The 23,442-nt window shown below is 36.4% G+C and overlaps 1 protein-coding gene across 1 annotated transcript in view; it reads left to right on the top strand.

Moving 5' to 3' along the window:
• Positions 1 to 274: 274 nt before the first annotated feature.
• The window catches only part of LOC138323553 (voltage-dependent calcium channel gamma-5 subunit-like), a 48,684-nt gene continuing 25,516 nt past the window's right edge, over positions 275 to 23,442 (top strand). The window contains exon 1 of the mRNA XM_069268233.1: positions 275 to 1,078. Within this exon, the coding sequence (XP_069124334.1) occupies positions 823 to 1,078 (256 nt within the window). The 5' untranslated portion in view covers positions 275 to 822. The remainder of the gene's footprint in view (positions 1,079 to 23,442) is intronic.

Genomic DNA, 23,442 nt, shown 5'->3' with positions numbered 1-23,442 from the left:
CTGGGGAAGACTTAAAAAGCAATCTCGTTTTTCAATCTGGTCTAAACTTTGATTTATTGCATGGCTGGTTTCCCCTCAAGGTTTTAAGACAATTAACACAATGATAGATGCATTTGCTGTTTAGGAAGATAAAAGTTAGTACACAGATACATATACGTTGGTGAGGTTCGCGGGCTTCCCAATTCTGGTCGTCTGCTCCCAATCAATAGCTTGCAAAATTCAGTAGGAAAGCCGCGATACGTCATAATATGATCTATACAACGTCTACGAGACGGACTGAGACAGACTGGTGGTTCTGTGTGGGTTGTTCGGTGTGGCGTGTGTCCATGGTGCACGAGATGAAATGCATGTGCTTGACGCCGAAACACTAACGCATGCACCACAGATATGCATGTTCTCGATCAGGGCCTAAACTCCCCAGCACGAGTTAGGCCACACCCCATTTGTGAGGAGGGAGGAGAAATATAGTTGCTCCGGGCCAATCACATGCGGCCCTTCTGGACCGAGGTGGTTCCCAGGACGATTTAGTACGACAGTTGACACTGGAACAGTTGCAATATCACAGTGTTTTTACAACATATCGGAATTCAGTATAGTGCCATTTTGTCACAGAGGATGTACCTGTGTTTGTATTGTTGGAGTCTGTGCAGTAAAGTAAAGTGGTTAGTTCCTGTAGTTAGTATGTGTCATCTTGATCCTTACTAAATGAAAATTCACGAGCTATGGATGGGAGCTTATCATAGTGCTGAACATGTATTATATATTACTACCCACCTGTAGCTCGCCGTCATCAAATAATCTCTGGCCTCACTAAGGGCGTAGATGATATCTTTCCAACTGGCATGGATTTGGTGTGAAATAAAAACAAAAGTCAAAATGCACTGTGGTCCCAAAGCTCTCACAATTGTGTCTTTTACCATGGGCGCGATCGCCCTAGTGACACTTGTGCTGTCTGTTTCCACGGACGCTTGGCTCTTCACCGTGGAACCCGTCACCGCCGAATATGGGAATCAGACCTTTACGATCAACATTAACGTCCGGTCTGGACTGTGGAGGGTGTGCACAATAGCAGAAGACGGTGAGTAAGACATCGATATTAAACCTAAATTCTTGGCTTAGTGGTAAGCATATAAGAGCGAGGCGTCCCTGTCAATATGACAACATATTAGACCTACAAAGCCGAGCGGGATGTCCCTTCCCATAGACCTACATAGCCGAGCGAGGTATCATTTTCCATAGACCTACATACCTGAGCGAGGTGTCCCTTCCCATAGACCTACATAGCCGAGCGAGGTGTCCCTTCCCATAGACCTACATAGTCGATCGAGGTGTCCCTTCCCATAGACCTACATAGCCGGGCGGGGTGTCCCTTCCCATAGACCTACATAGCCGAGCGAGGTGTCCCTTTCCATAGACCTACATAGCCGAGCGAGGTGTCCCTTCCCTTAGACCTACATAGCCGAGCGGGGTGTCCCTTTCCATAGACCTACATAGCCGAGCGAGGTGTCCCTTCCCATAGAGCGGTGTGTCCCTCCCGGTAGAACAACATGTTAGACCTACATCGACGAGGGGAAATCGCTTCCCATAGATGTATGGAAGTTATCTGTTGCCAGAAAACGACATGAGGATATTTTCTTTATACAGACTATACAACATGATCTTTCGATTTCGTTGATAGGACTAACCCAGTACTACAATATATAGACATTTCAGCCATTTGGAGCTTTATGCATTAAATCGTCGAGATATGAAATTGAAAAGCATAATGGATAGTTGTCAATTCATGACTTGTTTCCGTTTCGATTTCGATACGATTAAAAACTCAGATTGGCTGCTTTTATTATGATAAATGCGTAAAAAACCATGTGTCGACATGCGATATCAAATTAACCAATTATTTTCGCAAATGTATTTTTATTGTTCATTATCAAAAGCTTAAAACGATTTTCAATACCTCATTACATGAAAAAGTTTTAATCTAATTTCAGTTTAATCGTTATAAAAAACCAAAACAACTAAATTTGGTAAACCATCTTTTACTTTTGCATGCAACCTGTTATGTCGAGTAACGACGCTAATAACTGGCTCATTTTACCTTACTCATGGGGCAACAAGTACGCACTACAATAGCTCTTTATTTATACTAGCCAAGTGCAGCTGGTATTTTTAGCCGATTTTATTTATTAACTGGCTTTCTTCTCTTCTCATCCTAGCCACATGGGCATATGAAGTCTTATCTATTTGGACATATTCTGGTCTCCGTAAAGAACATAATTATGTAGAATTTAAGCAGGAAAAGGGAATCGACGCATTGTTCGTGTATGAAGGAACTAGTTTACTAGTTTAAACAATGACAAGGGTAGTTTAGAAATAGCATCAGAGATATGGTGAAGGTAGATTTATGTGGTGAAGGGTTGATCGTGTTTTAAAAAGCTAGTCCCAAAATGTCTGATAACGTACTTTACCTATAGTTACTATTCTTAGCATTGGAGATGGAGGGAACTTATAAAGATTGTTAATGACGTTTTGTCCAAAGGTTTACAAGAGTACGAACTTTGCCTTGTCAGTCTTAAATTCTTGCTGCAGACGATATTTTTGGTAGGGCGACAACAACAGAGGATTACTAGCTTATACATACATAAGTAACCTTTAGTACAGTGTCCTCCAGCTGTACCGGTTTCCAGGAAAAAGCAACAGGCTTATAACAGGCCGATTCACAAATATGATATAATTAACTATCTAAGGTATCATATCGCAGTTTACTTAATTCCAAGATAGTGGCTGTGCTTCAGTGGTCATTGTAAAATTACTCCGTATGATTTACCGATTGTTCTATCATATGTTGTCGTTGACCAAACAAACGATACTTAGACAAAAAAGATCTTGCGGACAATACATTTCAACTGGTATGCATCAAAAACACATATCATTATCACGTTCAATTTCCATATCTTAATTATAGGACTTAAAAAAACTTGCTGAAACTATATAATAGTTTCATCTTGTTTGTAATAAGTATGTCTATCGGCTGAAAATTATATTAACAGTCCATAACGTAACAAAAATGGCGTAACCGATTATAACTCGCATTTGATTGGTAGATACGACGGAGTTAATCTTAAGTAACTTAGATAATATAAAACAAACTACAATGTAAATAATTCTCTCCCCTACCACGGTCATGTTTCCGAATGATCTGTATAAACTCTTTCTTTTTCCATGCGTCGTCTTGCCCAGTGGGATCTTTTCCAAAAACTATTCTTTCTGCCGATATAACAACTCAAACGGCCTCTTTGTGTAAATCTTCATTCTTCTGTTCTTTCTTCATCTATTTATAGATGTAATGAACAATGACGTCATAGCATGTCATAGAATTAAAAAAAAATAGTCAATTTGAAAGTTTCTTTTGTTATTTTGAAATTCTCTGAGCTTTTGTTTGAGAGGTGTTTGAGCAGTGTTGCGCGAGCGAGCTGGCAGAGGAACATTGATTTATCCACTTTCCATGTTAAATGCCTTCAACACACGATACATGGTATTGACTTCCCTCATCGTGAACCGTCGTCATATTGGGTAATACGATGTGATAGAATTGTCTTGTTTAATTGCCTGGAGTTAATTTGATCACAACTTCCAACTGACGGTAATATGCGAAGCACGTCGAAGATAGCGCTGTAATACTTTATCATGCTTTAATTTTATTATAAGACTCATTTCATATTGCAATATGTATGAAGGGTATTTTACCCGAGGGTCAAAAGATTCGAGATTTGCCGAGAGTTTTACTAAATTTTGTAATCCCGAAGGTAGAATATCACTATTTTTTAAATCGACACATGAAAGAGTATTTTTACTCCACTGCATGGGACGCCATTTCCCTGTGCCCTGCATATGATGACCAACCATTTTTAACATTATTTACTATTAGCTAAACGCATCGTAATTTGAATAAAAAACTTGAAATTGGAAAACTATCGTTTTAATGTGAATCACAATGCTTTAGTTTTTGGCATTAAACTGAAAATTCCGTTCAAATTATTGAGAAGGTGGCCATTTTGACACTATGCAATGATAGCTATGTAATATGCATTGCAGAAATAATATCTGTATTGCTCTTTATATCTTGCCCATAATCATATTACATAATTATGTACTGATCCAAATAATGTAAATTATATTACCTTATTTTTAACCTTATTTCTTATGCATTCTTTTTAACGTCCTTTTAATAATGTGGATCTGTAATTTGATTGTTGCTGTATAAAACGCAGCACGGCGTGCAAGGATGACTCGATTGAAGACACTTTATTGTATAATGTCATTATCAGTGCATGCGTCGTCGATTTGGACCTACAAAGTGCAACTTCTCTACAGCACTTCCTTCTAGGACGATTTATTATCCTTGATCAAATTTACAATCACGTGACGGTGCTAACCTTTGACCTGTCAGTACACTCGTGATTACCTTATAGCCGATTTTTTTCGTGAGTCAACATTTTTGTGATTTGGACCGGAATCTAGCAAAATTAAATTTTAACGAATGCAAATTTTGCGATTTGGCTTCAAGGGTATATAATATAACCAATTCTATTTGTTATATGACTGTGAGTTTGCCGTTTTCTGATTGGTCTACAACTCCCAGACAGGTCTTGACAAAATGTAATATCAACCTGAGACCGATGAACGCCTGTTCAGAGGTTGACATTGCAAATCCGGTAACCTGACTATAAATAGACACAGGGATTGTGTCCCTATGGCTTCTACATTTTTGACCATTAAAAATAGAGCATTGGCGATCATCGGGCAATAACCATAATATAAGCAAACATGGCAGACAACATTGCCAGGTAGGCAAAAATATTTTACACATGTTAAATGTAGCCATATGTTCGAAGATTACGTAGAAACCTATCAGAAGTGCTAAAAGTATTTAGGATACCTGAGGATATGTGGATGAAGATTTTCTTGAATTTTTGTTTAAATTATGGTCATTATGTTTCCTTCAAATTTGGTTTTTAAATGGGCATCGTTTCATATAACAAAACAATTATTGACTTTTTGTAGGTTAATACTAGGATTTGTAAAACCTTTGAAAGGTGATATTTCCCTCGACTTCGGCCTCGGGGAATATCACATTTCTCAGGTTTAACAATTCTCCGTAATAACCTACAAAAAGTCAATATTTGGATAATGTTTCCCGGATCAAAATTTTGCGATCACTTCGATGACCCACGAAATCGCGCAAATATCATGCCCGCGAAAATAACGGGCTATACGTCAAAATCTCCGCAGACATGGACTATACAACTTTGAAAATACCTATGATAATGGTGTCCTTTTAAAACCTTTTCTTTGGTCAGACGGCTTCTCCGGAGTTCGGTTTATTCTACATATACATGTGTGCAATCGACCCCAAGCTCGTGAATAATGTAAGGAGTGATTGTAATACAAAGCCTGTGCTTCTCTCACTGTCTTTTTAAACGACATTGAGACATTCTGTTTCGCTAGGTTTGTCTTATCCGAGGCGTCACTAAGGGGACCTTCATGTAAAAGGACGAATGGTAAACTCTTATTTACCTTTTATTCCAAAACATCCCGATATCAATCTTCAAAGTACATTCTATAAAGTGTAATATATATTTAATACTAAAAAAGTCATCGATTCATTTTCAACTTCAGAGTTTCATTTCTTCGATATTTCTTAACTTAAACAAATTCCTCAACATAAAATTATCCTAAAGACCTAATCAAATCATACAGAAGTTAATAGAATATTTTATCCTGAAATCATGCAATAATTTCCCTATGGAAAGTCAAGCATTATTTATCGAAGTGGGGAGAGCCGATTTGGGCTTTCTTATGCAATGACCAACGAACATGATATAAACATTTGGTATTCTTTGATTTCAAAATATTTATGGTGCAGATCTCACTTACAGTGGGCAACAGGCATAGGCCCTGCATGTCTCTTCCTTCGTTTCAATAACAGGAGTAGCACTCTATTTGATATAAGCCCATTTTTTCTAATTCTGATTAAAGAACATAGTATCTAATTTGTTTTTACATTCTGCAGCCGCCATTGTTTATTACTTGCAAAAGCTTCATGGCTGTTTTTTCCCTTTAATTTCTTTTTTTACTCCCTGAGAAGGAACCTGTGAAGTACAACACGTTTAATCATTTTAACACTTTATTTGGAGTTGCACTTTTCCCCTTCCTCGTCAATCCTCACCAACTTACTAAGCTCTCCCATACTTTGACCACTTAAATCGTCGTCTATCCCTCATAGTGAAGCGCTGACGGCACGTAATTAAGTTAAGGGTTCGTTTACGCGAGCCGTTAAAATTGGCCTGGATTTGCTGTAGCGATGTAATATATACATATACTGGTATTGAGGGTCTAATGTAAATAATTTTCTTATCTGTTATTTACAAGTACCCATATAATTCCGACAGTCACTCGAGTGATTGATACATAGATATAAGGAATAGACTCGCACTCTTCAAATCAATAGGACGCAGACAAATAAAAAAATGAGAAATTTGTTTATATGGAGACTCTTTTGAAAATGAAAATTTTAATTGGTTTATTGATTATCTCCACCGTCCCCCTATCGACAGCTAAGGTGGTTTAAGGATGGACGAACGATCTCCCCTATATGCGATATGTTACTTTTGGTGCTAGCTTTTGTGGTTTGTGAGACTCTAAAATGTTCCTCTATATGTATTTGTACTAGGACTCAACAGAATTTGAAAGTATGTATTCTGGCCACGATTTCTCGAAACAAAATGCAGACTTAATTGAACCTTTTTTTCTCTCCAGATGTACATAACTCACTCAAGTCAGTTTTCGACTTCGAGAAATATGGTGCTTGGACTCGACTTAAAATCAATCACACATTGCTGGTACTGTATCATTGAAGATTACCGCTAAAGATACCGCGCAGCACACCCCGCCCAGTCACATCATACTGACAATGGGCAAACCGGTCGTACTCCTCGTATTAGGTGAACGTTCAGCAGAGGCGGCAGACACTACAGTGTGTCGGTAGAACACAGAATATTCCTCACAGAATCACGTGACGGATGTGTAGGAATGGCATTGCACACTCTATTGTCCTATCAGGTTACCTAATGAAAATGGCGAAATTTTCTCAAATTGTTTACTGCAATTTTCAGATATCTATTTCCCAATATCCATACTGGGGAGATTATAATTAAAAGACACACATATACAGAATGGAAGAAAAATAACATATTTCAGTGAAATTACTGCAACACCCACTTAGTTTGCCTCTTTCGTTTGTTGAATGCTCATCTTCACTTTAAAGAGCCAATTAGAAGTCAGTAATTGGTAACTAGCTGTCACAGAGATAGGAAGTAATGGTCCTCTATCTAACAGCCATGCATTTCTGTGAACTTCTTAATTAGAATTAGATGCTGGTCGTTTTAATAAGCAATTTGAATTCCAGCTCAGGTCAAATACCCCAAAATTAGATGTTTCATTATATACAATGGCGATTGTGGGGACCCGTAACTACTAACATGTACAAAAAGAGCCAACACGGCTTTAAAAAGTGTTAAAATAAGGCTAAAATCAATAGAACTTGTCAATAATGAACCATGAATATTGCCATTTTAAACATTTTTTTTCATAGCAGAATGACAGATTGATATCAAGGGATCTAATAAAGCTAAAAGTAAGCTCAAAGTATTCAGAAAAAAATCGATCGTAAAAGCGGATACAGTTTAAATGGTAATTCAAAATAATATTTCAAATTATTTCTTCGTCAATTCTTAACCATCGAACCATCGCATAAAGGAAAGATGCTGACAGTAATGATGACAAACTGAGTATATTATCTTGTACATTCTGAGTTCTGTGTGATATATAGCAACTTTACGTGTCACATCTGCAGTATATCAGCGTAGTCTTCAATCACTGAAACTGACAACGCATCCCATTACACTGTAATGTGCATTTCTAGAAATGGATGTGCATCTATTGATAAAGATGGATGATGCACCGTGATTCTTCGAAGAGTATCGCCGTATGTCGTCTCTAGCTTGCTCGGGAATTGTTTAAGAAGGCAATTAGCACTCGTGGAAGTTTGATCTCTGTCGTTTTATATTTTTTCGTATTGCATTCCTCTCAATATGCAGATTGTGTGTTGCTGCCAGCATTGTGCTGTTATCTAATGCACTGCATAGTTACAGTTATCCAGACGACTGTAAGAGCTCTTTCAACACAGTGAGCAGGGCTGATGATGGTGGTCGTAAAATAATGCGTCTGAAAATGTTTAATAAGGGTCGTTTTTAGTGTGGATGATGATTGAGGTTAATTGACTTATCGAGATTGCAAGGTCGCGAGATAGCGAGATGGCACTTCTTGGTCAGCTTAGTAATCAGAGAAGAAAGACTTCTTGTGATAAGAAGAAAAAACAAATTACGCAAACTCTATCGAAAGTTGAAGCGCGAATCCAACAAACTAAATTATTTTCATTTATATTATCATTTACAATTTTTGTAGTTATTCTAATAAGAAAATCTTTTCACCGATCCTCTACACATTAGTATGACATGGCGTATCGATCTACATAGGATTAACGTTCACACTTGATAGTTAGTTATCGAATATCTCTTCATTATTGTGATTCTTTTCTCGAACACATACATGTATAACTCCTATACCCCTTTTAATTCGAAGTACACGCATTTCTTGCCTATTGCTAAACCTTTTATTGTGTATGAAAGTAACATTTTCTCGAATACTCAGATAACTCGAAGTATTATCGAGACCACTTCGAGATAAAGATGCTTGGCTGTGTATGGAGTGATACTAGCACCACGGTGTATGTAAGGGGCCGAGACAGCTAGCTAATACTTGACTTATCTTAATCACAATATCTCGAAATATGAAATAGCATTATACGTTCAAAAGAAAGGGAGATGATCTAGGATTAGAATTCGAATGAGAAAATTTATCAACAACATGGGGTTTGATGGTTTGTCAATTTAAGAATTGGTAAGCACAGTGTTTGTGAGTGGTCGAGACAACTATACATAAAAATAGGAAATAATCTAGTATTATAACTCAGATCATCAACTTGGGGTTTGGTGGTCCATTTAATGGGAAAATAGCACCAGTCAGCACAGCGTTTGTGAGTGTCCGTGACAGCTATATATACCCCAGACTGGCCGACAATCGGTGTCAGACTGTATCACAGATCCATATTTGGTGGCTCGGGTGATGGATGGATACAAACACACGTTATGACGGAGCCAAACCGCCACTATTTACACAGTACATACATCAAGCCCAGGTTGAAAAGCACTGTTATTATATTTTGAACGGTATAAGAATAGATCATCCAACGTGACGTTTTGAACGGTCGTTATTTGAAAATAAGAGGCAGGAGCGGGGAGTTTTGAAGTCTTCTTGGCAACGTGTTTTGGTAATATCGACTGCTGTTAATAAATATGTTCTAGAATGCATCAGATAGAACGTGTAGTGTTGTCGCCACCGAGTCATATCCGACAAGATATTCGGCACCAGTGGTACAAACACGACCTGGATCACGGCGTGCCCTGTCACATTACTTTGTATATATTGTACTTCTGTTACAGAACATGATTTTATCAGCCACACAATAGTACTTCTATTGCTACACGTTAAGTTATATAACCTATTTCTACACAAGCACATATCCATTGCAAAAGATGGCGCCAATGTGATCCATTAGAACGGAAGCAGTTTATATTCCTCCGCCGTATCTTAAGTGATTATACCGCTCCCTGTCACGTAGATATTCCGATAAAACCGAGCTTCAGATGGTGATGAAGTCAATCAACTTACAATAGATATGATAATGAGTTTGAGTTTAAGTCTATTTTATTTTACCTGGCCATCAATGGTAATTTAAGAACGTGCCAGGATTAGGTGGTGAAGGAAAACCGGAGTATATGGAAAAAACGCGTCGATCAATAGTTACTTGGCAAAGGCCAAATGTGGGATTCGGAACATCTTTTCCACTGGGTTAGCGTGGACCTAATTTAAAGTAACAGCTTGAGTGGTGAAGAAAATTGGATTTAATGAGCATTTATGGTTTAAGTGGTTTAAGAAGTCATAATATGGACAAAGGAAACTTTCATTTGGGTGTTTGACTGGAAACGTCAAGTGTAATTGCTTTCCTTGCAAGTCACATCCTATGATCCACAATGTCTACACATGCCTTTCTCTTCTTGTCCGTAGGATGGACGTAACCAACACTTAATACAAATAAAATAATCCTTCAGTTCTCATTATCATCAAGGAATATGTGGAAAATAATTGGAGGGCAGTCATGACGGTGAAGAATGCATTAGGGAGGAGGTTAATGCGAACTTCAAATCAAATACTGTCAATACACTGAAAGACTTCGATGATGTCGAACAAAGTGAATTATGTCCAATTCCATTATATCTGTTAGGGAAAATTAGACCAGCCGATGGCGAGATCGTGAGTACGGGTTTTCTCATTACAAATGCTCATTCATCCCTGCAATTCCAAAATGGACTATTCCAGCCTTTGAACTAGAAGATTCTAAATACGACTTCAGGAATGAATTGGTTAAATAATAGGTGTTATTTTACCCTAACGTAATATCATGTCAGTGACATTGCCCTACTTAATAAAGTTTTGTTGCGCTGTGTCAAGTGAACGAACTAAAGTCAAAAATAGAGCTGGTGAAAGATCATATTGGTTAGCCACGCAAGCGTCAGTGCACAACAGGGAGTTCTCGTGATAGCATTCAGAAAGTTATTCCGCCCCAGTGTTAAACGATTTACTTTCCCAGAAATGAGGCCGTTTGGAATTATTGATGCTACTTCGCATTAGTTTCATCATAAAAATATTGGTTTACAATTCCGAAGTAACCTTTTAATTCATTCTCCACAAAAAAAATCCTTGAAAACAGACCTATGTTCTATCTCAACTTGCCAAGTAATGTCTCCGAACGCATTCACTCTTCTCAGAATATAAATCTCTGTCAGTTTCTGTGGCGGTTGATACGGTTAACTTCCTGACAACCAATGGGCAGTTCAGTGGCCTGCTTGTTTATTCTAGTGAAGAAATTATGCCTTCGATGTAACGAAAGCGAGATTTGACGATAGGTAGCTGACGGTTTCTTCTGGTGGTGTAATTGGCACTGGCAGTCGAATAAGACCGTTCTCAGTTTCATGTGGCATGAACTACATTTAAGTTGACATGACGGTAAGTACTCTGTCGCATTTCGGGCAAAGTGCTTCTCACAACATTGATATATTCTCCTATGTCAGTGACACAGACTCCCGGATTTCCGTGTATGTTTTGTGAGATGGAAGGGGCTGCCGTTGACATTTTTCGTAGAAGACGTTTCAGGTTCAAGTTTATTTTGTTTTTTGTATTAGCTACTAACAGGCGTGACTGCCTCTTCCGTCTATCTGACAGATAGTCGACATAAAGACAGGTTTTGATTGTCGAAAATGTTTCAATGTCTCTTTAATTCAAAATATTTGTTTTACCCCATCCCAACCTCGACTGTGTTATCTTATTTGAAGACTTAAATACACATTACCTATTTCCGACGTTATCGCTTTCGAAACTGCTCTATACTTCTCTTACACCAGTCTATTATTACTTCCATTCATTTAATACTAGAAGTGAAAAAAACCATTGTGATATCTACAGTTATCTGCTTTAAAACATTTTATTGCAACTAATTTGTAAGGTGTTTCTTTGGAGCTTTATTTGCATATCACATCGGACTGGTTTGTATTTTACACAGTGTCCTGACAACAACTTCGGTTATTTAAAGACGTTACATTCTGTATGGTTCGATCATTTTTGTGGTATTTGTATTGTCTCCTTGTGCTAGCGAGACGAATTAACCACTTGATAACGCTACCTTACGACCACTGGGGTTAGCTATTAAATGTCACTATATATGCTATATTAGACTTATGTCCGTACATGTCGATGCACTCCTTCTACGCCTATTGCTGAGTAAGGGTTTTTTTTCTAGTAAATTTAAAACTCATTGAATAAAATAAGTATGTTTACATATAAAATATCAGTAAGGTAGGATCATTTTCAGTTCATTTTCAGCTTTATTGCAACTAGATATAACTAAATGAATATTCGCAGAATTAAGAGTATTTTTTTTTTATTTTTTTACTTTCTATATTACGTGGTCTAGGATGAAGTGCTCCAGTTAGCAAAAAGATATAGGGAAGTAATGTCAAAGGTATTAATTCCTGAATTTTGCCTTGTTATTCTTGTTGCAGATAGATTATAATCAGTTAAAATGGGTAATATATATTTTATACCTTATTACGTGTAAGAAATGTACATTTTCATAATTACCATCAAGTGTTTTTTTTTTAAATTCCTTCGAGATGTATCCAAACAATTTGAGGGAGAGAGTGAGTTATTTGCTGTTGTAAATATCATAAAACATCTATACAGTGAAACGAAACGTGACTTCCAATGTGATTTATACCTAAGAAGAGTACATTCAAGCCGCTAATGGACTTGATGTGACGTAATTTAGTCAACACAGCGAACACGTGTACCCCATTTTGTTGATAAATGGTCGTTATTCTGGCAATTCTCGTCCAGGATCAGAAATGTTTAATTTCCTCCATTACTATATTAAAGAGAAGATGATAATATAATGAAAACATCCCCGCGGGAGAAATATAGTATATCACTTTTGTGTATATATTGATTATGCTGTTGAAGCGAAGGAAATGGACATTCATTGAAATGTATTTGTCCAAACACTGGTATCTATTGGTCATTTCACTCTTAGAAACGTTCTGTGGTCACTGACCAATACTTGTGGTAACGTTTATACACTTCGTTATAAGGTTAACGGTCTATTAAATGTCAGGGTCATTTTGGACGTGCCAGATACAATGAATACGTAGAAGAATAATCCCACTTTATTAAAGGATTCACTTGATTAGATTTTTTGTGATATATCTCCATAACATAAATATATATTTGAATTAATACTTTAAATTAAATTAACTATAGATAATCTCTACAAAATTCCAAATTCACGTTGGAACTCTTTTTCTGAAAAATCATCACGCCGTTATTTCAGCAAATCAAAAGCAACGTTACAAATATGTAATTTTCCTTTATGGGCAGATTATTTATTTTGTAAATTTTGAAGCTCATGGAAATGCTTGTTACAAGCAATACTGAATTATGGTACTATATTATCATTCTGTTTAACCTTTATCAGGTTCAACACTGGACAAATGACGTCATTATTACGTTAAAAATGCATAATGTACTCACCGCCATACCTTACCATATGGCAAACTGTTGTTACTGATACTAGTAGGCTGGTATATATTGGTAGTCGCCATCTTGAAATAACGCAAGATTTATACAAACTTAATTGTAATACTAAAGACATCCAATGCCTCAAAGAAAATATATTCGAATACGAGTGTTTGCAGAAAGACGAGAGAAACAGCAAATAAAAATCTATTCGACATTAAGTCGCATCTAAGAATCATGTCATGGATTGACAGGTACAATCAGTACCATTTATTTCATAAGCAATCGAAATTCAAGTGTCGACGATAATGATAATCTATGGGAAATTTCCCTAATTCAGCAGCTTTCTACACTCTGGTAATGCTCAATAAATCTGATCTAGTTACGTTAGAAAAATAGTTTACCGTAAGTATTAGTGTGTAACTTAGAGTTGTCCTACCCCTATATCCAGAAGCCTGACAGTGGGATTAATCATGTTAGAACAGTAGACAATGGTGTAAATAGGGAGCTTATCGTATTGTTGTGTGATGTAACGCATTGCGAATTCAGTTTTGTTCAATAAGCACCATGCGGGTGCTATTAACTCTAGAGTTATTACGTAAATTTGACGTGTGAAATAAGACCTATTTGTCTTTCTATTGACTTCTGCGACATAAAAGAATTGCCAAATTTCATTAACATTGACTAAGCGTCTACACTCTGTTAAGATTAAATATGGAGCTTCTTCCTTTTCTATTCAAAGATAGAAAAATCTTAGAGAATGCTCTAGATTCAACGACAACGGAACAAAATCTCCTTTTGTTAGTAATGTTATCTGTTTTTAGATTTCCTTCACACTTTCAGTCTATACCATGTTGGCATTGTGAAAATCTCACCCTATTTTATTGTTTTCTAGTGACAGCTTACATATTGTACATCTAGTCCGGATGGCAAGTACAACCAAATGGATTCGCCAGATGATAATTTTCCAATTATGGAAAGTTTCTGCCCAGCAATATAGCCATGTTATACAATGTACAAAGTAAACGATGTGAAAAAGATAACAAAAACTATGTCCATTAAAATGTTTTTATCAAAACAGAACGAATATTGATTTTACATGATTAGCTAAGATCCATGCCGTAATAACAAAAGGCTTGTTCAACTGCATTGTCTTCTGTAAAGTATAGGATAGGTTCTTTTACATGATAATTTAATTTTAATCAAAATTTTGTTTATGCATAACTTTTGTGTCAGCCATTCTTTCTACTTGCTTAAGTTTTATTTGCATGAATTATATTTTATATTTACATTTGCAGTTTTAATGTAGTATGTGATCATGTAGGTTGTAAATAAGTCAGATAGTCAATAGTTTATCAAGTTGTATTTAGCCGATGGTATGAGTGTATCTTGTATTCAAGTGAGCAGGGGTGTAGAGTAATTGAACAATCGGCAATTACGTCCTAGAGGGGTGTGAGTATTGGTCAGCTTCAGTTTCCAGGCTCTTGCCTTACCCACCCACCATCCCCAGCTGCACCTTGGTTTGTTTCCCCCATATCTCTCTATGTATTTGTTTTTTCTTCTTCGTGATCTTCTTGTACATGTTATTTTCTTTTTCTTTTTTCCTACTAGCACAATTTTAATTATCTTGCTCCTATTCACATTACTTTTAAGTTGAGCTACTCTCTCTAGAAGGGGTTTTTAGGCTTTTAATTCAGGGGAATTTTTACCCCAATCGCCATTCATTAGAATATAACTTCAACATTTATCAAACTATTTGTGTTAGTTAAGTGATTTGCATGCCCTAGGCAGTCTAGAGTCAAACCACTTCTTTAAGTAAGAGTCAATCGTCTGAGTCAAGTGGTTTCTCACAGTTATCGCTTGTAGTCTGGAGTCAAACCACTTCTTTAAGAGTCAATCTTCCGAGTCAAGTGGTTTCTCACAGATGCATGCGACAGTCTTATCTTGCTATTGCTTCTCTGATTTAACGAGTCTATTTCTGCTTCTCTAGGGTTTATCGAGTCTAGCTATTTTATTCTCTTAGATCAGAGTCAAGCTACTATCTTGGAACGCACCTTGCTTCTCTGTTCATAAAGCAAAGTTAAGTTTGTGTACTGTGTTAGTTTTATATGTTTTTACTGAGTGAGTAGCCCCATATACGCCAAAGTATTGAATATTATTATCCCCCGCCCAACGAAGTTGGCGGGGGATATACAAATGGGTTCCGTCCGTCCGTCCGTCCGTCCGTACGAATGGTTTCCGGAGCATAACTCTAAAACCAGTAGAGATATTTCCACGAAACTTCATACACAGATTGGTCTTATGGTCTAGTAGTGCCTTTTGCTATTTTTAGGTTTTCATTTTTTTTGCATTTTTTCCGTAACCATGGAAACATTGCTGAAAATATCATATTTTTGTACCAGGTTCGTTTCCGGAGCATAACCCTAAAACCAGAAGAGATATTTCCACGAAACTTCATAGACACATTGGTCTTATGGTCTAGTAGTGCCTTTTGCTATTTTAAAGTTTTCACTTTTTGTACTTTTTTCTGTAACCATGGAAACATTGCTGAAAATGACAGATTTTTTGTGTAAGAATCATTTCCGGAGCACAACTCTAAAACCAGCAGAGATATTTCCAAGAAACATCATAGACACATTGTTCTTATGGTCTAGTAGTGCCTTTTGCTATTTTTAGGTTTTCACTTTTTGTGCTTTTTTTCTGTAACCATAGAAACATTGCTGAAAATATCATATTTTTGTAGCAGGTTCATTTCCGGAGCATAACTCTAAAACCAGCAGAGATATTTCCACGAAACTTCATAGACACATTCTTTTTATGGTCTAGTAGTACCTTTTGCTATTTTTAGGTTTTCATTTTTTGCAATTTTTCCGTTACCATGGAAACATTGCTGAAAATATCATGGTAAATGGTAAATGTTACTTTGCAAAACTCCATCCATCTTTGTGTATATAGTCTAATATAAATGTCAAGGCTGTATACCTGATTCAACAATTGCAGCCCCGCTCTACTTGAATTATACTCCATCTTTCTTTAGCTCAACTTCCTTTTTCCTGTTTTTTTTTCCATACACATAAGTCTCCACAATCAAACTTACTTCAGCTTTGATATCTCCATTGGCGGGGGATCTGAATGACTATGTCCTTGTTTTGTATCATTTGTGGATTATAGTCTTCGGGTTATCTTAATAAATATATCTTAAGTCTTATCTGCTTCTTTGTGTTATGCATATACACTAGATATATTCCTATCCTGCATGGTAATACCAAATGTTCTCTGGATATTTAGACATAGATTTATAATTATTGAAAATTATCTGGTGTAATTTAATGCCACATATTAACACATTTCATAGTTTTTCGTTTAGTGGACAAACAAACTCACTGATTTTAACATGATTTGGCATAATTTAATTCACTGTGTCTTATCAAGTTGCATATTAAAGTAGGGAAAACACTAGGAAATGTTTGAGTACATAAAACATCGAGCATTATTTAGTTCTCGTGTAAGTGCTACCTTCCATTAGCGATATTCTGCTATTCCCCGTGGTCTCCATCACTGTTAGACAATTTATGATGGGCCTTTTCACGCCTCGAACAATAATACAAGCCTAGTATCATCGTCTACGTACTACCATAGTTGTAGGATAAGCACAAAAGGAACATTATTTACAAAAAATCAACGCTTTTATAGAAAACATGTAGGAGTATACTTTTATGGCGTCGTTTGTCAGCAGGTACCAAGGGAGTTGGATATATACAGCAGATGACCGAGTTCTGAAATTCAGTTAGTTTCCACTGAAAGCGTCGTATTTTTACCTTTAATGTCTATGCTGGGTTACAATTTTGTTGTCATTTTACTTTTAATGATTTGTCAATAGATATATATACCAGGAAGTTGTATATATTTATTTTACTCTTTTTCTCTTTTCTGCTGTACTGTTGTTACATTTATATATTGTTTTTTTTCATTAGTTAAAATTAATATTACACTTCTCTAGATTTCATATACTCCTTATGTTTCCCACTGATACAAACGCTCACACAAAATAAAAAAAACAACTTAACTACGTGCACTCTAGTAATGTATCATTCACTCTAGTAATGTATTATTTACTCTAGTAATGTATCATTCACTCTGGTAATGTGTTATTCACTCTTTTATGTATTATTCACTCTTTTTATGTATTATTCACTCTAGAAATGTATTATTCAATCTAGAAATGTATTATTCATTCTACTTATGTATTATTTTGAAGTACATATCAATAAAGACCTTCCAAGTGACCATAGAAAAAATGTTTTTATAGTCAAGTGTTCTTTTATAACCGGGTCTAAAACTGTCCAAATATACCACTTTGGTTAGTAGTTTTATTGAGCAGATAGTCATTATATTAAAATGGTCGCTTACACTTAACTTCTAATGGTATGACAACGTTTTTTACGTGATTTCCACTGACGCAAACTAAAGAAACTGTTGGAACAATTATACACATAATGACATCATTTGTTACTATGGACACGTGATCTTCTACTCTGAATATTCGAACTTTTTTAAAATAATTATTGATTTGTATGAAAATTAAAATACATGCCAAATCCATGATATTTAAATAGATTTTGTATAACATACATCAGATGCAAACAATTCTGCCTCGGGCTCTTACTGGCTGTATATAATCTTCGATCAAACACAATTGTATGTTAAAAAGTCGTATTATTTCCTTAAACGAACACACAAAACAGATTAAATTGATAAATCCCGAATGTATTTTCTGTCTACTAGTATCGATCAGTTGCTGACCAATGGTAAACATTGTCAGTTGTGTTATATCAGAAATGTTGACAATGTACAATTAACAATACGGAAGAAAACGTATCTGAAATCAAAACGTACAGAAAATATCAATATAAAATCAAATTACGCTATTTCTGTCTAAAGAACCGGCATGACATGTCCGTTTTACATAACAAAGACGAACGTAACTATACCATCAAAGACAATTTTAATGATGTCAACCCTTAAGCCATACAAATCTTATTTAGTACGGTCTTTGAAAGCTTGAAACATGATTTAAAGATTTTTTATAAGTTTCCATTTCATATTATTTCTTTTTTTTTATAACAAAAAATTCCGGTATGCTGTAAGTGTGTGTTTTTTATTACCTTTGTTTCAAAAGGAAATGCCCCGTCCTTTGTCGGCGCAAGGAATCCTCGTATCTTTGTTTCTGTTGGTTTTGGCGATGAGCCTCCATGTGTCTCAAAACAGTCTCTAATAAAAATCTTCAATCTAAATATTTGGCAAGCAATGTCCTTGAAAAACAATACCTTAATTCAAAATAGCCCATATTAGTTAGATTACACAAAAAGAAATTGAGTTACGTAATGATAAATAGTGCCACCCAAGGCGAATCATTTTGAACAATGAATCCCTACAGAAAAAGAGCAAAGAATCAACATTGATATACCACAAACCAGAAAGTTAAAAGTCACAGTGAGCTGCTTGATTTAAACAGGATGTGACGTATCATAATCTGTCATCATTGGATAGTCGCTGATAGATGGCGCTGCTGATTTTATCCTTTCTAACGAGGGGGCGCTGCGGTACGGCCGTGTCACCGACCAGATAATTCCGTCTCCCTAACCATATTAGGATATGTGCGGCTTCATATGTTCTCCATCAATCAGCCAATACAATAAGATACCCCAGGGTTTTTTTCAATGACGAAGCAGACGGTGCATTTCTACGTTTTTCGCACTGTTCTGAACTGATGTGATGAGATGAACGGGGTTACCATTGAAGTTCTAGAAAGAGAGTATTGCGTCTGCCTTTGATCCTGCTAATCATCTGTACTGTTGTCGTTTGTAATCTTACACACCGGTGCACTGACGCAAGTTTATGGAGAGTTATCTAACAGCGGGTCAATCCTAATCAAATAAATATGCTCTTCCTTTGTCTATGTTTCCTGTCAGATCTGGCGTGCTGCCCTGTCAACTGGCATATCATTGCCTGCACTTCGTCAGGCGAGTCATCGTCTGCTGGTGATAATTGGTCAACCCTTTAAACTACCTTAGCAAGCCGTTTCAGGTCGTGAACACGCACACATAAACTAAAGAGGTTAATCGGCCAATTGCGTTCGTTGGCATCAAAGTCATTAACCATGTCTTTATTTGGAAAAATTGAAAAACGTCAAAATTGAAATATCTTGTTCAAGATCGATGGTAAAGCTACTTTTTAGATAGGCAATTGTGACTGTAAACAGTTTTCAATTGAATAAGATAATGCGGATAGCTAAAGTTGAAAATGAAACAATGGGCCATTAAGTGTCCCATTGCATGTGTCGATTTAAATTAAGGCAGATCTAATAGATTATAAGATGTACTTTAAAACACTGTTGACGAAGTAGATGACCCTTAATAACTAGGAACATATGGCTGTGCTCTCTATATTGTATACATTCCCTAAATCTCCGAGTTTCTTTATATTTGCCCTTATATCTTCTTGAGCGATATCATAACATAAGATCCCTCGTGTGTTGAGCCGTTCAGATTCACTTAAATTCACATGTTTATTGTCCCTGGATATCATGTTTTGACCTATTTAGTTTTTCAAGCATGTACGATAAGTTTTATCTTCAAGTAAGAGTTGGTGGTATGGGCATTTACAGGCACACATTGAAATATACAAATTTTGCGTAATTTTGCGAGATTGGTCGAACACGAATTTAAATATTTCACGAACATATGTATGAAACATAGTATATTCATGAACACGTTCAGAATAATACAGATGCGAAATATTGTATACGGGGAAATGCAGTGTTTTTTTAGTATTTCACTACTCCCACCACAGACAGCCATATCAGAAAGTCTTGTTTATCCAAGTTAGAAGAACTCCGCTCCCTGGAACATACCCTTGTATTATGGAGATATAACACAAAAATCTGAGATCATTTTAAATAAAACGCGAAGCGGTTTGTTGTGAGAGAACACTCAGTTTTTGTGTGTTATATCATAAAACATACAAGAATATGTTCAAATTAATTCAATTTACTACAAATAATAAATTCAAAATTCTGGGACTCTTTTTTATGAAATTATTACGCCTTTATTTCAGTCAATCAGAAGCGACGTTACAAACTGGGATTCATTTTTTTTCATTTATGGTCTGATAAAGTGAATTGTTAAGCAAATAAAGTGTTCTTTGCAAGCAAAATTGATTTAAAGTACATTATTACACCCCACCCTTATCCCAGCACACATATGCATACCGATTGGAAATCTAAATGTACCAAAGCCAAACTTTCGCATTCTCAATTCCTTTATGACATCACTCTCTTCCTTCTAAATGTTATTGTACGGTACAAATTGCAATAAATGCCTGAAATGGAATCGCTTTTCGCGTTTTATTTTATTGTCATTGAAATTTCTTTGTAAATTATTACTTGTTTGCTCTTCCCAAGGTTCACTATGCATGACGTTTTCGATTTACGAGAAAATAAATACGCTGTTTAGCATTTGAAATGAGTTTTCTCATGCGTTTTGTATCTCTGTGATGTTTTAAGACTGTTATTAGACTGTGTTGGTTTGAATCAATTACATGTTAATCCTTATTTAAGAAATGCTAATTCAACGTTAATTTGGTTACTATGTTAGGGAAGTCATTTCAAAGGGCTTTTGCGTATTTCCTGCACCGAAGAAAATGGCCATCTAAATTCCAAGCTTACACTTTAGAACAATATGAAATGGTTTTCAGATGAGGGGTTAAATTGCTTCCTATATGATTTAACTTCCGAGGGTGATTGGCGTTTGGAATCCTTCTGTTTTTTCCATTAACGTTTCATTCCTACAGAAACATACTTTTTAAAACTTTACATGTAACGTTCCATATCGGCGATTGTGGTATACCTGGCTACATCCATGGAAATTATTTATTGTCAAGTTTTTAATAAAACACCATCGACTTGTCACTTGTTACGTCTTAAATCCATTCCTTTGCAATTTACAGTAGTATTCTTTCCTACCAGAGTTTCTGGCCTTTGATTCATTCCATCAGTAAAATGGAGTGAAACGAAGGAAAAACACTCCGGTAATCTAGATCAGAATGCTACGTTAGAGACCTACTTTACATGTGTTTGGATATATTCTTAAAATCATTGATGTTTGCAGTTTTAAGCCACCCGCTTCATATGCGAAGATTTTATCAAGCAAGCAAAATTACTTTAAAATGAGTACTAGGAGGAATATTTCTGGCACCAAGTATGTTATGACTATAAACTGACGCCAAATTGTGTAAAGGCGTACTGAAATGTCTGAATCACTACAGTTAATCATTACTGTTTCATTTATATATACTTACCCCGCTGACTGACATTTTGTGACAACCTTATCCACTTATTGGCGATTCCTAGATAGACGAGATGCTGGAATAGTACTAAATTAACCGAAATGCCAAATTTACAACATATAGGAAAGCAATTTGTGCCAGGGCCGCTAACGTTGTTTCTGATAAGTAGAGCGACTCTTTGGTAACTAATTTAGGCATCCATCGATGGGGTATATAGACGAATAACTACAGTGAATATTGATGCGTCCACAGGTCATAGACCTCGAAGTAGTTGAGACCATAACATAGGCATGGCTTCAGAATTATATCTCTTTATGTTGTAATGGGCATCTTTACTATTTTTCTATGCTTTGTATATCTCCGCCATAAAATCGAGGAGGAGAATTTGTTGACACCCACGCCCGTCCTCTCCTGTCTTTCCTCTGTCCCATGACGTCTAAGTCCTGTTCTGCCACACTCCATCCCGTCCCTCTTTGATGTATAAAGGCGGTGACATTAATAGTTTACAGATATTGCTGTAAATAAAATGTTTAATGTGTTATTCTTCTTTCGAATTGAGGCAACTATACCCTATCTTCCAATGGTTCATAGTGACTTGTAGAGTATTCTTCATATCACAATCTTATCGATCCTCAATAAAGACAACTTCCGCCCTGAATTCGTAAGTTTGTTACCACTGAAGTCTTACCCTAATGCAGGATTATTCCGACTTTTGATGGCAGTCTGGGTCTCCAAGCGGCCATAATAGGGCACGGCGGACTATCGTCAGTGCAATCTTTATGGCGTTTGCTTCTTCTTGGTTGTTTTACAGCTCCACTGGTTTGCGTAACATTCTCATTAAAAGAGCAAACTCTTGAATATGTTGCCATTTCATCGGCATGCTCTCGATACAAACAAATCAATTATGACTAAAAAAGATATGAAACCTTTTTGAAGAAAGGATTGAACATTTGTTTGTATAAGCGTAAATAAAGGGTCACTAACGTGCGTATAGGTCAAATGACTTCCGGTCACAAGAAACAGGTCTTGAAAACCAACTTCAGCTTGGTGGTCTTTTTTATTTGTGCAAGTGTAATGGAAACTCAGGAATGAATCTCGCATATTGATACATTCGAGTATATGTATAATTACAAAAGTCTGGAAGATTATTGAAACAGCGATATTATCCCATTAAGTCTTTCAGATAAGGATTAAAGTCATAGTACATTTATGTATTCCAATTATATATCCTTACTTTCTCAAATTCTATACTATATGTTTCAAATGAATTCGCGGTAAGGAATTTTTGATATTCATACGTTTAGCTGGACGATAATGAACACGCCGTTTTTAAATAATATATTATGATACCTTTTCATTTATGTTTTGTTTGGGTTTTTTCTTAAGTTTTTTTGTTTGGTTTTTTTTTTAGGTCATCTGACCCGAAGGGTCAGGATGACCTATAGTCATCATGCTTCGTCCGTCGTCGTGCGCCGTGCGCCGTCCGCCGTCCGCCGTGCGCCGTCCGCCGTCCGTAAACTTTTCACATTTTGAACTTCTTCTCAAGTTCTACCAGTGCGATTTGGCTGAAACTTGCATGAAATGATCCTGACATGGTCCTGACAAAGTGTTGTTATTTTTCGGGTCGATCCGAAATCCAAGATGGCCGCCACAGCCGCCATCTTGAAAACACATTTTGAACTTCTTCTCAAGTTCTACCGGTGCGATTTGGCTGAGACTTGCATGAAATGATCCTGACATGGTCCTGACAAAGTGTTGTTATTTTTCGGGTCGATCTGAAATCCAAGATGG

This window comes from Argopecten irradians, chromosome 5 (assembly GCF_041381155.1).
Source record: "Argopecten irradians isolate NY chromosome 5, Ai_NY, whole genome shotgun sequence".
Classification (NCBI taxonomy): domain Eukaryota; kingdom Metazoa; phylum Mollusca; class Bivalvia; order Pectinida; family Pectinidae; genus Argopecten; species Argopecten irradians.
The sequence above is the reverse complement of the archived record's forward strand: the minus strand, read 5'-3'. Positions and strand labels throughout refer to the sequence as shown.